Source organism: Maylandia zebra, linkage group LG3 (genome assembly GCF_041146795.1).
Source record: "Maylandia zebra isolate NMK-2024a linkage group LG3, Mzebra_GT3a, whole genome shotgun sequence".
In the NCBI taxonomy this organism is placed as follows: domain Eukaryota; kingdom Metazoa; phylum Chordata; class Actinopteri; order Cichliformes; family Cichlidae; genus Maylandia; species Maylandia zebra.
In genome coordinates, this window is record NC_135169.1 from 11161009 (window position 1) to 11177763 (window position 16755).

Genomic DNA, 16755 nt, shown 5'->3' on the forward strand with positions numbered 1-16755 from the left:
ATTCAATGAGAAACCAGGTAAACTGAGCCATGCTGTTTTAAATTCCTAACCATAACCCAACTGTAACTCTGACCCTAAAACAAAAAATTTGAGTTTCAAAATGTCCCCATAAGGGCTGTTGGTCCCCACAGAGACATGTAAACATGTACACACACAGAAGCAGGAGGGAGGCAGATGAGTAAGAGAACAGCTGCTATAAATGAGAAATGTTAGAGAGAGGCGTTCGTCACACCATAAAACTCTAGATCTGCTGTTCAGAATGTCATTCTTATGCTTGTTCACAGCACGAGGTGCTAACAGAGCTTCAGCTTTTGGTCGACTGTGTGACTGATTTAAATTCAGTGCCACACAGACATCCACACAGGGAAAAGCAGGTGGTGGGTCACATCTGCACAGCATTATGTTGTAATCACTTCAAATTCATCAACAGAAATTTGTATTTTAAAGCACGAATTCTGGGAACTTTGTCTGAAATACAGCCGGCTGTGTGCTTCAACACAAAGTCGGTTTTATCAGTGTTACTGCGGGTTATGTTGAGGCACACCAGTGGTTTTCATCAAAATCCCTCTCAAAGTATAACAAATGCACATTTTTCTGCAGTCGACCTCACCTGATGCTTATCACAGCCATATTGTGTTAGTCAGTTCTCTTCTTTCATGTGTCATTATCACCTGTGTCCACCATGTTTCTGCAGAGTTAGTCGGTTTCTCCTCCAACACTCTGACAACAATGACACGTACTGTCAGTGAGCAGTGTTCTTTGGATGAACTCTGGACTTTGTGTTTTAAAACACTTATTCTGCAAAAAGTAAAACAAAAATCTTGTGTTCAGCTTCTCAGAAACACACAGACATCCCACCGTCAGGCCAATAAAACAGGTCTAACAGCATCACTCGTTGTTGACGATGTTCACACAGGACAGATTGTGTCATGTGACGGCTGTGTGCAGGCAGGAAAAGGACCCAAATGCAGACTCAACTGGGAGCGAAAAAGCAGCTTTATTGCTGGACAGAAAAACCACACAAGACCTAAACTGGGCAAAATCTAACAAAAACACACAGGACCAGACACACAGCATGAGGGGCGTCCCAACACTGACACAGAGAAACACAGGGCTATTTTATTTTTTACATACAGGTGTACGAAGGAGGGAAGATAGTATAGCCCTTGGGAGATTTTAACACCACATGTAAACCTGTGGCGGTTCAGTGGTGCCTAAACAATAGGTGGCGTTAGGCATTGAGAAGGAGCAGTGTTTGTCCTTCTCATTCAAACAAACTGTAATCATTTGTCACCAGAAAAACAATCAGCTATTTTCAGTGGTGGAAATAAAGGTTTTAATTTATTTTATAGTTTTAACATTTAATTAAAAATAAAAAAGAAATATTATATTAACATCGGATGGACTAGACAGCTTCCTCTGACACCGACTGCATGTACACTTCAGAGACTGTAAATATGTGTGTCACTTTTAAAACTAACAAAGATTTGTGTGGCTATTTATTGCTAACAATGAATGACCTCACAGTTTATCTTAGGAGCACAAAAAGCACTCAGTGTCTCGTGGAGGCCAAATCCCCTCCAGATGTTAATGAGGAATCTGTCTGCCACTCTGGTTTTAATATAATGTGCTTAGTTAATTTTTTAGTTAATTTATTGGCATTTTTATTATATATTGTTTTTCAGATTAATTTATATCTCCCACTCTTCCCGCAAAGCTCAGAAGCTGAATATTTCACATTCATTTAATACAAGAACTCGTCAGTCACAGGGATCGGATACAGTATATGAGGAGAGGACCATGGAGGAAGAGGAGAAGAGGAGCAGATAAGTTCAACAGGAAGTTCAAAGGAGAAATCTGGACGGTCCAGCGGCCCCGAGGACCGTGCGATAAAAACTTTTATAAAGTCAATTAGATGAAACTTTCTTTTATACCTAACCATAACCTAACTGTAACCCTGACACTAACACCACATTTTGAGCCTTAAAAAGCTTACAGATGACCGTGTTGCTTTGGTATTTAGTTTGTTACCAAGCTAATGTGCAAATGAACGACTCTTTGCATGTGCTGCCAAACACACCTGTGACAAACATCTGGAGTATCTGGTTCTGCACGTATAGTGAGATGTTCTGGCATCCTTTTAATGAATTCCCTGAAGTCTTAAACAGATGACGCATGCTTCTCATCTGGGAGGTTCAGAGAGGCTTTGGAGCAGTGGCGTGTCTAGAAAATGTTTGTTGGGGGGGCCAGGTAGGGGCACAGATTTGGAGAAGGGTGGCAGATGTAATTGGCAGATAATGTTAAAAACAATTCTACCAACCGTTAACCATAATTCAATAACCCTGTAAACCTAATAACCAAATGCACTTTTAACTCTTATTAGAATGAGATTTTAACCACTACGGTGCAAAGTTTTTAGATACTGCGTTGATAAAGTACAAGAGATACAATCAGTGCTTTGTCAGTGTTTACTCAGCATTCAAGGACAGCAATATTTGCATAGTATTTTTACTGACATGTAGTGCACATATGTTTTGGGCAAAAACAGTTTTGAATATTAAAATATGAACATTTTAAACATACAATTGTCAAATTAGCCAATGCCAATGTAAAACTTTATCTCCCTGTTAAAAAAAGAAGATAATCTTCTCACAAACTGGTGTTTGATTTTGAAACAGGAAAAAAGTGGGGAAACAACTGAAAAGACTAACATTTGAATAAAACCTACTAGAAATTAATATTAAATACATTCTAACAACAGCTGATCAAGCTTAAACGTGCTGCTGTTGTTTAGCGCGACATCCGCTGGTTTCCTCTTTCTGGCACAAAGTGGGCGATAAATAAACAAGAGAGTCGATCAGCTGATCACTGATCAGTTTCATGATTGAAGTAGCAACAGGAGAGGGAGGGGGGAGGATGAGAGAAGAAGAGGCAGCTGTGCAGCAAAGACACAGAATAACTCCAGCTTTGTGTCTTTTTCCATTCTAGCTGAAGTTCGGGACAAACTGCGTCTCTTCTCAGCTCAATACGAAACGAGTAATATTTTCTCTGAATGAGGGACGATTCCGTTTTTTACGGGACAGTTGGCAACTCTACTAACTAACCTTATGAATAAAATAAAGTTCACTATCAGTAACATCATAGCACCCACAGCTGTATAGAAACTCCGTCATGCTAGCTAGCACGCAGTACGAGTTATTGCAACTGACGGTAAAAAGTCATCACAAGGAAAATAAACTCCACCTAAACTTGGTTTATATCTGATCCAGATAGACTGCAGGTCATAACTTCTTACCTGAAGTTCAGTTCACACTCGGACCGGCGGCTGCCTCGGGTCTCTCCTCCTGCCTCCCCTTCCCTCATCCACCTGCTGGCCTCTGTGGAAGCTCCCCCATAGCCACCACCAAACAACTGAGTTATTTTTACACATCTGCCTGCATCTGGCCAATCCACCACCTCTCATTGTTCATGCCGTTACAAAAAAAAAGTCATCAGCACACCGGGCAAATGGCCAGTCCAGCTATGTTAAACTGTTAATCTTTCGCTGAAAAACTGTTTTCTGCGGTGCCTCTTTCGTGCTTGGCTCTCCTACCTTTGCTAACGTGATGCTCATAGTGTAGAAGCCGGTGCTGCATTCACTTACCCTCGGATATCTGAGCTTCACTGTGAAAACATAATCGTACATTTGATATTTGATTGACTGTTATTGTTTTAGCTTCGGGGTGCCACCTGGGGTGGCCAGTCTGGTTGGGGGGGCAGGCCACCCCACTGGACACGCCACTGCTTTGGAGCCCTGAGTTTTGTTCAGGTTTTGAGGAGAGGGTGGGGGGGGGAGGACACATCATCTCGGGAAATTTCAGGCATAAGCCTGTGGTTGGTGACCCTGCTTTTAAGCATTAACTTTATTTACACGCACAGTTGTTGTTCTAACACAGCTGCAGCTCTCCAGCTACCAGCTCCACATACCAACAACAGCCCAACAGGACCCAGTTCATATCAAACGTTCCCTGAACGGCAGGTGCCCCCTCCGATAAAATCAGACACATTATTATCAGAGACGTGACGGCTGCTGGCAGAAGGACTTGAATCAAAGTGACGTCCTCTTTCTGAGTCAAACAGAGCTGAATGTGCTGCTTTCACTTCTTTATTCAGTCGTTCAGGTTTGAACTCAGCAGGTGTTTCTAACGCTGACCTGGACGACTGAGAACTTCACAGACACGTCCACCATAATATCCTGTTAGAACCATCAGAGCCTGCTGGATGTTACAGGTCCTCCAGCCTCACTCACAGCCACTCAGGGTGCTCAGCAGCCCCTGTGCTGGCCTCACTGGCTGCCTGTGTCTTTAAATTTCTTATGTTTGTTTTTAAATGCCTTCACGTGTAAACGTTATAAAAACGCACTTTTGGGTCCACGTACACGTACTGGCCTCCGGGCTCGACGAGCTGCAGAGAGGCGTGTAGGACTGCAACTCTTCTTCACCGTCACAGCTTTGCTTGTAAGTCACGAAGGAGCCAGAAGATGCAGCGCTGCTGTCAGCTAATACAGCTGCACATCACTGACAACACACAGATGCTCAGGCAAGACGTTTATTGGTTGATTTGACTCAACGAGGACACACATGTTATTGCAGTGATTCATTATTCACTGGATCAGAGACTTTCTTACTGATCGTCCACAGAAAGTTTGTGTGAATGTTTGATCTGATGAAATCATTGTTAGTCCTGCAGCGTGTGTCAAGGCTGCGTCTGAGTAACAAGCTGAGCTTTATTAAACTCGAGGGGAGTAACAAAGATCACAGGAGGAAGCAAGAAGTTATCTATAAGTTTTCAATTACATTTGCTACACAGATCAGCAAAAGCACCACTGTGTGTTGGAACAGGAAGTGATGCCACAGAGAGAGCCAACACCAACTGACAGCACCGTCCACTTTGTCCATGTGCTCTGCTGAAATACTGACCCAATGAGGTCAGACTGGACTTCCTTTCACCAGCTGACTCTCCACGCAGGAAGCCCCTCAAACCAATCTTTGTGTCATTTTTGTGTTTCCACATGTGACACACGTCTCAAACGTGTTAAGAGATTCCTTGATACAGATCAGAGTTAAAGAGAATACAGTTTGCTTGCAACATTCTCATATTGCAGTTAATGAGTGTAAGAATACAAAATAGAAAAAAGGCTGAGATGGGAACAAAGAACTGAGGTGCAGGCAGGAGGACAGTCAACCCCCAGGACAGTAGCAGGAGTTACTGAGGGTGAGGGGCAGACAAAGGGCAAACGGACACTACCTTAAAAGGAGATGGGGGTCAGGGTGTCACTGTACTAGTCCATTGTGGGGGTGTTTACTGTAGAGGGGAGGAGACCAGAGGTTATAACTGTAACTGTGGAGTTCTTTAGATCAGCCTTCAGCACAGGACTGCAGTGTGCTGATCTCCAGATGCATCTGTAAGAATAATAAAAGGATTGTGTGAAACATGGAAACATCTCAGCGTGATCTCTACCAGGACCAAAAGAATCACAGAGACCGGCGTTGTCTCAACACATGCACATGTGTGTTTAGCTGGACGCTGTTTGATCCTCGACATGTTTAAAGGTGTCCAGTCCTGAGACACTGGGGCTGGAAACAGCTGTGATGTCATTGGACTGTCACACAGACAGAAGTGCATGAAGCGAGCAGCCGAGGAGCCGCTGATGTTTTGGATTCAACAGCATTTGAAAGGTCGACACAGACACATTTGCACACAGAAAGCTGAATCTGTCATATGCCACAGTGAACTCACTGTTCAGTGTTTTTCAGGAAGCTTCTTAACTGCCTCTGCTGCCAAACAAGCAGCTGATGTCCTTGAGAAGAAGCTGAAGAAGTCTTCATGCTTTTATATTGAGGAGACTTTTCACTGCTTTTATTCCATCAGCAGCTCAACATCATGAGCAGCTTTGACATAAAGACATCAAACTCAAGCTGACTTTAAACTACTTTTAATACAGGGGCTCAAAAACAACAACATCTTTATTATAGCGCTCGGAGTCTGATGTTGGCTCATGTGCTGTCACCAACATGACGTTCTACTAGTCACGGCCTCAGCTTAACCCACTGATGCTGATCACACAGACCCACTAAAAGCAGCAACTTTCAAATCTCTGGATTCTTCTTGGTGGCTTTCAGATGAGCTCGTGTTACAATCAGCTGCTGTGTGTGTTGTTGTTGTGTAGCTGAAGCTCTGACTCACATTTCACATGTGACCAAAGGAAACTTGGTGCTGTGTGACACACTTTAGATTCTCTGCTGCTGCTTTGAACTCTCCGAACCAAAGAGCCAAACTGATGACTGACTGTGCAGCTCTGACATGGCACCAAATGTCCCTGTTCTCAGCTGCTGGATGGACGTTATCAGAGCTTTTTAGTCCCACATGGATCACCAGGAGCTCCTCCTCGGTCTGCAAACAGGCTCAGCAGCTCTGATCGTTCATTGGAGTCAGCACAGAGTGTGGAGACATCTAGTGGTCGTGGAGAGTAGCGCCATCAAAGCTCTGCTGGTGAATGTAGTTACTGTAAGGTCTCTGATGGAGCTCTGTGATTGGTGGATCGTCCAAACTAAATCAAGTTATCAAGTTTCTTTGTCCTCTGATAAACCATGAAAGGACGATCAGCTGATCAGCAGTCAGGACATCAGTGTTGTGACATGAGTACTGGATCAAATTTGACCCTGAGCTTTGTTTTGACCTACAAAGTTCACATCCTGCTTCTTCTTCCAGTTAAAACATGCAAAAGTTCATTGGTTTCCACAGCAGAGCCTGACACAGCGCTCCACGCCTTCTCCTCATCACATTTGTGCTTCCTGATGTGCAGCTGCTTCCTAAACTTCCACACTTCTAACTTCATTCATAGGGAGGAGATCACTCCACTGCACTGCAGACAGACTTCAGACTCTCATGAGTCCTTCTGAGGCTGATGTGGCTTTACTTCCTGCTACATGACACATTTATTCACACCTTATGAACCAATCAGGAGCCTCCTACCTGTTCCCACAGCCGCCTCATTAATAACAGGAAGTCAGTGTTTCTGTGAGCCGACGAGCTGAACTCAGACGTCTTATTTCTTTCTTTATTGTATTTATTTATTTGACCTGCACAGTGATTTTATTTCTATATGTGGATATTTGATATTGTGTAACTGAAGCTGTGTCCACGTTTGACCTCAAAGTGACACATGGACTCTGTCTGTGTCCTCAGTTTCCCAGCATGCCTCTGCTGTGGAGCTGTATGAGGGAGAGCTGTTTGTCCTGCTGCCCTGTGAGTTTCCCACTTTTGAACTGGACGGCCCCACAGTGGTGTGGAGTCGCTCCGACCTCAGTCCTCCAACCGTCCACCAGCTTCAAGGAGACGAACCGAAAGATCCAAACCAGCGTTACAGCGGTCGAACATCCATGAAGACTGACGCTCTGGAAACTGGAGACCTCAGACTGAGCCTGACCAACCTCCACCTGTCTGACAGCGCCACCTACACCTGCTCCGTGTAGAGGTGAAGGGAGCCACCAGGCTGAAGAAGGCCTATCGGGCTTGGTTAGCCTGTGGGACTCCGGAGGCAGCCGACAGGTATCTACAGGCCAAGCAGAATGCGGCTCCGCCATCATTTCTTTGCTCATCATCATTCACTTAATTGCTTTGATTGGTTTAAATCAAACTCCATTACAGGTTCATCTCCATCATATAACAGCATGTTGACTTTGGATCTGGTGTGCAGTGTCACCTTAAAAGATGAGGAAACTAAGAGATTACAAAAAAGAAGTGGAGGAGTTAAAGAGCTGCAGCAGATTAACAGTTTCTGACAGTCATGTGTTAGAAATAGGACGATTAGATGAGCTGAGGGATCCATCTACTGCTCAGTGAAGCCTCATCAGAAACAGTCTCAGTGGAAGGATGGCTCTATTGTTAAGGAAGGACACAGGCAGAAAGACTGGCGTCTGTCACACAGGAACTGGACTGAAAATCAGCTGCACATATTCATCAGTACATGCAAACATATTATAGGTGTGGAATTCAGGACAGTACCATCAGAAGTTGATCCACTGTGCAAATGTCTGATTGGCAGTGGCTTCATTTTTCACTATGAACAAACTGCTAATGCAGCATCACAGGACGTCAGCCATGGATTGGCCTCCCCAGACCTCAACATTACTGAAACATCTTAACAGAGGATGGAAACAAAGGGAACCAACATCCAAGAAAAGAGCTGCTGCTGAAAACTTCCTCACAGAAAACACAAACAAGCTTGACTAAGAGACTCCAGGCTGTGCTGAATTATAAAGGTGGACTGACCTCCAGGGTCCTTAGTATCATATAAGCTCAGTTTGTGTCTTATATACTTTCCATTTATATAACAAAATATATAGAAAGGAGGGTGGTTTAAGATGTGTGTAGAGTTTTATTCATTATCTTTAGACAAACAAAGAAAGCACCATCCATTCGTCTCCAGTCTGTATGAAAAACAGGGGAAAGGTCAAATTAAACCTTTGAAATTCCTTTCACAATAAATCCATAAATAAACAAAATAAAACATAGAAAAGTGTTTAAACCCACTTTTCCATAAAGCTGTCAATAGGAAATGTTCCAGTAAACATGTCTGTGTTTCTGCTGTTTTCCTTTCATGCGTCCACAGCTGACAGGTAACCCTATTGGAGTCGCCATAGTGACGGGTGGCGTCTCAGCTTCAGCGTGTTGATGGGCACAGCCATGGTTACCACAGCTGGAGTTGGTGTACGGCGAGCTGTGAGAGGACAGAGATGGAGAACGCACATTTAACTCTTTAACAGGAGATACGTTACGACTAACAGACGACTGCTGTCTACATGATGTCTTTGCAGCCCTTATGCTACATGTTACACAACTTTTCTTCATGCCAACAAGACTGAGGTGCCACATAGTCGACACATACAGCTGATTATGATGCATGTTTTACTACTGCTATGTTCACATCATCTGCTTGGCTTTATTACTGAGAGCCTGGAGATCCTCTGACGTGTGCATGGCTGATGTGAAGTATGATTAGTCCTACATGACATCAACAACAGAGGCAATGAAAGCTTTGTTGTTAACAGGTTGTAGGTAAAGTCAAATGTCTACTTCTACACTTGTGTTGGGTAAAGTTCTTCTCACTGCAGCAGATTTATATCTGTGCTTTCACAGGGCGTGATGTGGAGCTCAGCGCTGAGGTGCAGGAGAGTTTCATTCAGTTCTCCCTGCTTCTCCATTACTTTACGGAAACTTGGGCCTGCTTGTGTTTAAACCCGTACGCCGCTGCGAAGTCTGCAAAGGTTTGACCTGGATACTGTGGCCCATTATCAGACATGAGGACCTCTGGGATGCCATGACGGGCAAAGAAAGATTTCAGGTGGGTAATGATATCGTTTGATTTTGTTCTATTTAACAAAGCAATCTCAACGAATCTAGAGTGATAGTCAACCGCGAGAAGGTAAGTTTTTTCCTTAGACTCTGCAGGGATTCTGCCAGTAGCCCTTGGTCAAATCCAGTGTCGTAAAGAAATGAGCAGTGCCCAACCGGTCCAGGAGTTCGTAGACCCGGGGCATCGGGTACGCATCAAACTGTGACACCTCATTCACCTTGCAGTGGTCCACACAGAACCGTACAGACCCATCTTTCTTCACTACAAGAACTATGGGGCTACACCAAGCACTGTGCGACTCTTCTATTATTCTATTATGCATTAAATGCATAGTAATTACATAAATTGCAGAAAAGTGCAATAAACTACAAAACATTGAAAATCATTTTAGTTTTTTAACATATATTTCTAGATAGAGAAATTTAAGCCGCAAACGCGCTACTGTTCGCGCTGATAACTGAAGAACCTTTGTAACTCAAGTAACAACGTAACTGTAACTGTAATGTGATTACTGAATTTAGTGCAGTAACACATTGCTGTGAACGTTACTGCATTACTGAAAAATGTAATGTGATTACTGTAACGCGTTATGTAGCTGTCTCTGGTGGATGTGATGTTACATGCCCGTGTAGAAAGGACGGCACTGGGCTTGCTCTTCTGGGTTGCCTCTTTATTCTGGTACAAAGATGACAGCACACTGTCGTCAACAGTGTTGGTCAAGTTACTTGAAAAAAGTAATCAGTAACTAATTACTGATTACCTCCCCAAAAAAGTAATCCCGTTACTTTACTGATTACTTATTTTCAAAAGTAATTAATTACTTAGTTACTTAGTTACTTTTTAAAAACCCGATTTACAACCTGAACAGGTGATAAATAGATCTTTCAGCCCAATTCTACTTTTTCTGCATAATCCATCATACAAAATGTAATCAAATGGAAAAGTCTCTTTTTAAAACTTGTTTTATCAGTTTTAATCTTTTAACTTTATGCATCAAGCAAACATTTAATTATCTGCAACTTTCTCTGACTGGAAGAAATTAGTTTAACATTTAAACCTATTTTCTGCACATTCCAGCACATAAAATAAAATATTTTTTGTGTTTACACTCAGTCTTTCAAATAGATGCAAGTAAAACACAGCAGAAAATAAATAAAGTCAAAGACTCAGCGGTCCTGTTGCTCTATTTTCACCTGTAAAGCAGGAGTGGGGCAGGCGGAGGGTTACCCTGGTGCAGGTGTGCCGCGGTCAGTGGAAGAATCCGCGAGTTTCTCTGTGAGTTTCCCATTACCTCGTAGCTACTCGGTGCTTGTTGGAAGTTTAGGGGTTTTTTCGCTGTAAAAAGAAGTTTTCTTCCCACGCACAGCGGACACTAATGTTTTTGTCACTTTTTATGGAATCAAACTCAAAGTAAGGTCAGTACTTCCACGCTTTAAACGCTGCACGCTCATACTCTCTCTGCACTCGATATATGATCCATGTTGATCTGCACACAGCTGGTAATTGTATTTTCTTATAAGTAGTACTAGCATGTACCCTGAAAGTTACAGGCATTTTGGTGCATTAACAGTAACTTTATTCACAAGTAGCATTGTTGGTTAGCACGCTAAGCTAATATTAGTTAGCTAGTCAGGCAGGTGCTTTCTGGCTCACCCCTAGCTCTAAAGTTTGTATGCGATTGTAACTGTTGTCACAAACGGTGCACTCGCTTACGTCACTGTCGTGAGACATTCTCGCAAAAGATTCACGGTTTTAGTAACGCAGCGTTCCTACGGGAAAGTAAAGGTAATCTAATTACCGTTTTTGCAATAGTAATCCCTTACTTTACTCGTTACTTGAAAAAAGTAATCGGATTACAGTAACGCGTTACAAATAACGCGTTACTGCCCATCTCTGGTCGGCAACAACAGTGTGTTGGCACAAGAAAGCAAGAGACAAGGCTAATAAAGAAGGTATTTGCTGAGGCATGTACTGTGCAGCAATGGGGAACATGCACAGTGCAGTTGCAGTATTTGTCCACCAGGTGGCTCCAGCTATTCATAAAGTGCATCAATGATTGAGGAAATTCATTATTATGCTCTTTTAATTAACTGTTACAGTTACAGAGTAACAAGGCTATTCTGTTTAACACGCTTCAGTCTGATCTCTGTTAGACTGACATGCTGAAACATCCTGCTTCATTTTAACCCTTCAAATAAAAATAAAGAGTGTATTTATGTCCAAAGACATGCAGCTTGTGGGGACAGGTTAATTGGATAATCCAAATTGCCACTATGTGTGAATGTGCGAGTGAATGGTTGTCTGTCCCTGTGTGTTAGCCCTGCGACAGACTGGCGACCTGTCCAGGGTGTACCCCGCCTTTCGCCCTATGACAGCTGGGATAGGCTCCAGCGCCCCCCGCGACCCTGAAAAGGAGAAGCGGAAGTGAATGGATGGATGGATGGATATTTATTTCATTTTATTTGTCAGTATAAAGCAGCTCAGAGCTCAGCAATAATGACGTAATTCTTATTTTCAGAACGTGTGATAACAGACGTGACACTTTAATGATCATCTGTATTCACACCTCGAAGAATTCAAAGTGTCACCTGACCCATATCTAATCTGAGACGTTTTGCTTTCATCAGTTTTGACTTCATCCTTAATATTTACTCTGATCTGTCATATAAATCTGATCTCAGTCGTGTGTGTCAGTGTAGAGTTTTCTCAGCTGAAGGATCGATGCCTCAGTGATGCGTCTGTCTGTGTCTGTCATGGACTCTGAGCTTGACCCACACGTCTCAACACTTAATTATATTCATTTAAATGTTTTCCTTCATCAGCTCAGTTTAAACCACGGTGACTCTCACTGAGACGGACAGCATCGTCCAATCCCGTGAACTGGAGATGGGCGGAGCCTCAGTAAAGAGGGATTAGGACTCTGTTACCCAGAGTGCACTGCGAGTGTAAAATCTCCAAAGAGGATTAGTGAGGATCAGAGAGACGACATGCCGCTGAAGAGAGAAGGTGAGACGCTTTTTCCACATCAGCGTTCTGTTTGTTTGTTTGTTTGTTTGTTTGTTTTGTTTTAGGTGTGTGTGTGTGTGGTTTCACTCCTGTGGTTCGTCCTCAGCCTCTTCTTCTTCTACTTCTTCTTGTCTTTCACTTCCTGTTCTCCTCACTGGTATATATAAAAATCTACTGTCTGCGTGACCTTTAACCTCTGTCAGTCACCATGGTTACACTGGGGTTCATCTTGTTTCGACTGGTTTTCCTGGTCTGACCTCAGAGTGGGTCATACAGGAAGCCTGGGCATCATGTGACCTGAGCTCCTGACACGAGCTGCTGGATTCAAAGTGAAACTTTATTTGAGGCTGACGGACGGACGGACGGACCAGCTGATCAGAGCTCAGGGCCAAAGCAGGTTTCATGGTTTCTGTGGGTGCAGGAGCTGACAGGATCCTCAGGGACGGAGCTCTGAGGAGGCTGAGGACACCACCTGTTGGAGGAGCGTCAGGTGTGTCCTGCTGGGAGGAGGCGGGTCATCACTCTGGGTTACGGTTTGTAAACCCCTCAGAGGAGCTGAGGAGGCAGGGGGAGGTCTGCTGTCCTCATGACCCGACGGACTCCGACACACACGATTAAATCTCAGTCTGCATGAGCAGGTGACGGGCTCACAGGTGAGAGGCAGCCCTGCTGTCACATGACCTGCTCATACAGAGCTCTGTGTACAGAGCTCAGTCTGCTCAGCTTATCACAGATGGAGCAGCTGCAGCTGGTTTCTGACTCCACCCCTCCTCCATCTGAGGTTCTCTCAGGTTTGATGCTGATGGGGTCCACACATGACTGAGTGGGTGGGTGTGGAAGCTGTTCTCTAAGTCTTAGTGGACCTGCATTGTGCACAGCTGATGGAGGTGGGTGTGTCTCATGATGACCTCACAGACACCTCAGACAGTGTGGAGGACACAGGGAGCTCCACCTGACTCTAAACTTTTATTTTGGTAGTCAGTCAGAAGTAGAGTTCCTCCTTTCCTCTGACAGACACTCGGGGATCAGGTCCTGGAGCTGGAGGCTTTTCCTGGAAGCGTCCCTGCTGCAGGTCGGTGTGAGAGAGACTCCAACAGCTGCTCCATCTGTGAGGGGCAGAGCAGGAACAACACCTACCCATCACAGCGCTCTGCACATGTGGACAGATGTTCACACACAGCAGACACAGCTGATCTGAGCTTCATGGATCAGGCAGGTGTGGCCGTCCCTCCTCCAGATGCAGCGCCTCCTCCCAAGGCCCTGCATGAGTCATGTGGACGTCTCTGCTGTGGAATAAAACTGAGGCACAGGTGGAGGGGCCAGAGGGGGAATGCCCCCCTGCACCTCAGTGACACACCTGTACCCCGAGGCCCTGCATGTGTGGGGGTGTGATGGAGCGGGAGGAGGGAGACAGATGGGGAGGAAAGGATTGGGGGGTGGGAAAGTACTCCCTCCCTGGAGGGGCTGCCCCTTCCACAGAGGTCCACCTGACCCCACCACAGAGGAAAAACTACACCCACCCCAAACTTCACTCAACTCCCAGACTACATAAGAAGAAAGACACCCAGGCTGAGCTCCTCCCCCACCTGCGGAGTGGACTCCTCAAGAGCAGAGACGCCCTGCAAAGGATGGTAACAACCTCCCCACCAGCTGAAGGTTCCACCAATGCACCAAAGGCCCCCTGCGCCAGGATGCACCCACCCACAACCTCAGCGACACATCAACCAGGACCCCAGCCTGGAGGTGGAGCACCCCAAGAACCCAGGGGCAGGCTGCCAGGCACCACCCAAGAGCCACAAAAGCCCCATCCAGGTCAGGATCACAGCCCCCACGCCAAACCGCACAAGAAACCTACCCCAGGGGAACCCACATACCCCCAACACCAACAGCAATGGGCAGCAGGACAGCACCACAGCCCCCCACGAGGTGATGGAGCCGATGGATGTAGCAGTGTTGGTTCAGGTTCCTTTCATGGTGAGCTGTGAGAGCTGATCTCGGGCAGAGGTTTGTTATTACAGCAAACACGTTAATATTGTTCTATTTCATTTCTTTGATGATGTTTCCTGAACATGTAATGATTGATTCAGACAGTTTGATAATAACGAGGAATTCCTTCATTTCCATCTCACCTGTTCTTAAATATATTTCTTTCACACTTCATTTGTGCTCAGAGTTTCCAGATGTCACACAGCTGCTGTTGATGCTGGTAGTGTGAGAGGTCCGACCTGTGAAAACACACAGGTGTGCAGTGTGGGGGCGGGGCTCCTCATGTGTACAGGTGGAGTGTCCTCGTGCCCCTGGTATCCCGACTGTTAAAGTGCTCTTCCACATGTTTCCTGGAGACGTCTTTGAGCTTCTTTACACCTTCAAAGTGTGACCAGGCTGCAGTGTTGGGACTACCGTGTTATTAAGTAACGCGTTACAGTAACTACGTTATTATTGTGGTAACGAGCACGGTAACTAGTTATTAAGCCAAAATCAGGAACGCGTTAGTTGTTACTGGGATTTAGAGAGGCTCGTTACTCGTTACTTCGTGTGGTGGCTATGGTGGAGCTTCCACAGATTCAGTAACATTAGCAAGTGGTGGAGGTTTGTTTATCGCCCACTTTGCGCCAGAAAGAGGAAACCAGCGGATGTCGCGCAGTAATCTTCACATGTCTGGTCAGGTTGTCAACATAGAACATGTTTGCAAAAGTGCTCAGATGTTTTCAGAGATTTCACTAGCTCTGCTAACAGTTAGCATGCAGAGTGCACCGAGGGGGTTACGTTAACCGGTTTGTTTACATTTTCCACTCTCCGTGTTCCACATGTTGCATTCGCAGATTCTCATTTTCACCGAACGATCGTCTCTTTCCGCCTGGTCTTGTGTCTCTGTGCTTCTGTAACATAAAGAACGAGCTGACATTTTTCTCACGAAACCAGCGATCAGCTCAACAGACCCTCAGTTTACCTGCATGCATCCTCCTCCTCATCTGTCAGCTGTTTAACACCTGCTGCTAATTCAAGAAACACGCCTAGTTACCTGGTGATAGTCACAGTTTAACTGGGCAGCCGGTGCTCGATATAACGCAATGTCAGCGCATTTTTCTGCACAAGATAAGTAAATATAGTGTTTTCCCCGAGCGCAGAGCTGCTGGAGCTCGTTTCCTTACAGAGCACTTTATAGGCGAACAGCTTTATCAGCGGCTGATGTCCAATCACCGGCACACAGCTTTGAAACCTCAGCTGAGTTTTAGCTCTCAGTGGTTAAACGCTGGACTTCATTCACTCAGGTTCTGTCTGTCAGGTCACGTTTACTTCGCTGTTTTATTTACAACTGAGCAAATCGGTTTGGCTGAGGTTAAAGTTACGTTTCATAACTGCATAGTTTCACAGACGTTTAATGGTTCACTGGCACATGTGTTAGACTGAACTATCATCTAAATATCATCTGTTTTTTAATAGTTATTCAACTGTATTCTAAGCACCAGCTGTCTGTTAGAATGTGATTTTTTTTCTCTCTCTGTTGGCAGAGGTATAAAAATGCGCAGGAAAATCTGACGTGCATGGCGAACTTCACCGACGATATTTAGGGAGGAATAAACACACATCAAACATAAATGAACCATTTGTCTGTCTCCATAATTGAGAGCATTTTCTCTTCTTATGTCAACACTCTCTCTCTTTTTTATTCTTTTTTTTTGCTTTTTCGGTCATGTTATGTTTACCTGTCAAAGGCTTGTTACAAACTATGAAACACATGGTGCAGACTTCTGGATGTTAGAAGAAAACTAATACTGCTCATGAATGAGACTAAAGGCAGGAAGGTGTCCTTTAAAACTAAACATGTTAATAGGACCTCCCTGTTTATATCATAGTTTATGATATAGCACGTGTATTTCAGTAATAGCCTGCTGATTTCAGTGTAGTGGTGAACAGTCGCACAGCTCACGTGGGCGTTATCTGTGATACTCCTTAACTATAATTTATCCAAGTTAACTTCAGTTAACCATTCAGACAGTTCTTTTGCAATGAAAAACATAAACACCCATGCTGCCGGGAGGTTTCCTCAGCGCCAGCTGTTAACATTATAGCTGCTTATGCAGTAACCATGGTAACCACTGACTCTGAGCGGCTGGATCGACGGAGGTCAGACAACAATTTTACACGTATGATCTTAAAACAGGACACAGCCACTATACGTGCTGGCCTCATATCAAATGTGAAGGCAGACTGAGTCTATGTTTGACGTTTTTTATATCTAATCTTCCTTTTCAAACATTTAAACAGCAGCGAGTCTGCAGCTGAGGGAACACAAACTCAGGTTTGCTCGTTTCTTGGATTCATTTGGTGATTCATTAAATGTATAACTG

At 44.5% G+C, this 16755-nt stretch overlaps 1 protein-coding gene across 2 annotated transcripts in view; it reads left to right on the plus strand.

Annotated features, from left to right (window-relative positions):
* The first annotated feature begins 12232 nt into the window (after window positions 1–12232).
* The window catches only part of dlg4b (discs, large homolog 4b (Drosophila)), a 55666-nt gene continuing 51143 nt past the window's right edge, over window positions 12233–16755 (plus strand). For both annotated transcript variants that reach the window (XM_076879482.1, XM_076879491.1), the window contains exon 1: window positions 12233–12403. In XM_076879482.1, coding sequence (XP_076735597.1) covers window positions 12385–12403 — 19 coding nt within the window. In that variant the 5' untranslated portion in view covers window positions 12233–12384. The remainder of the gene's footprint in view (window positions 12404–16755) is intronic.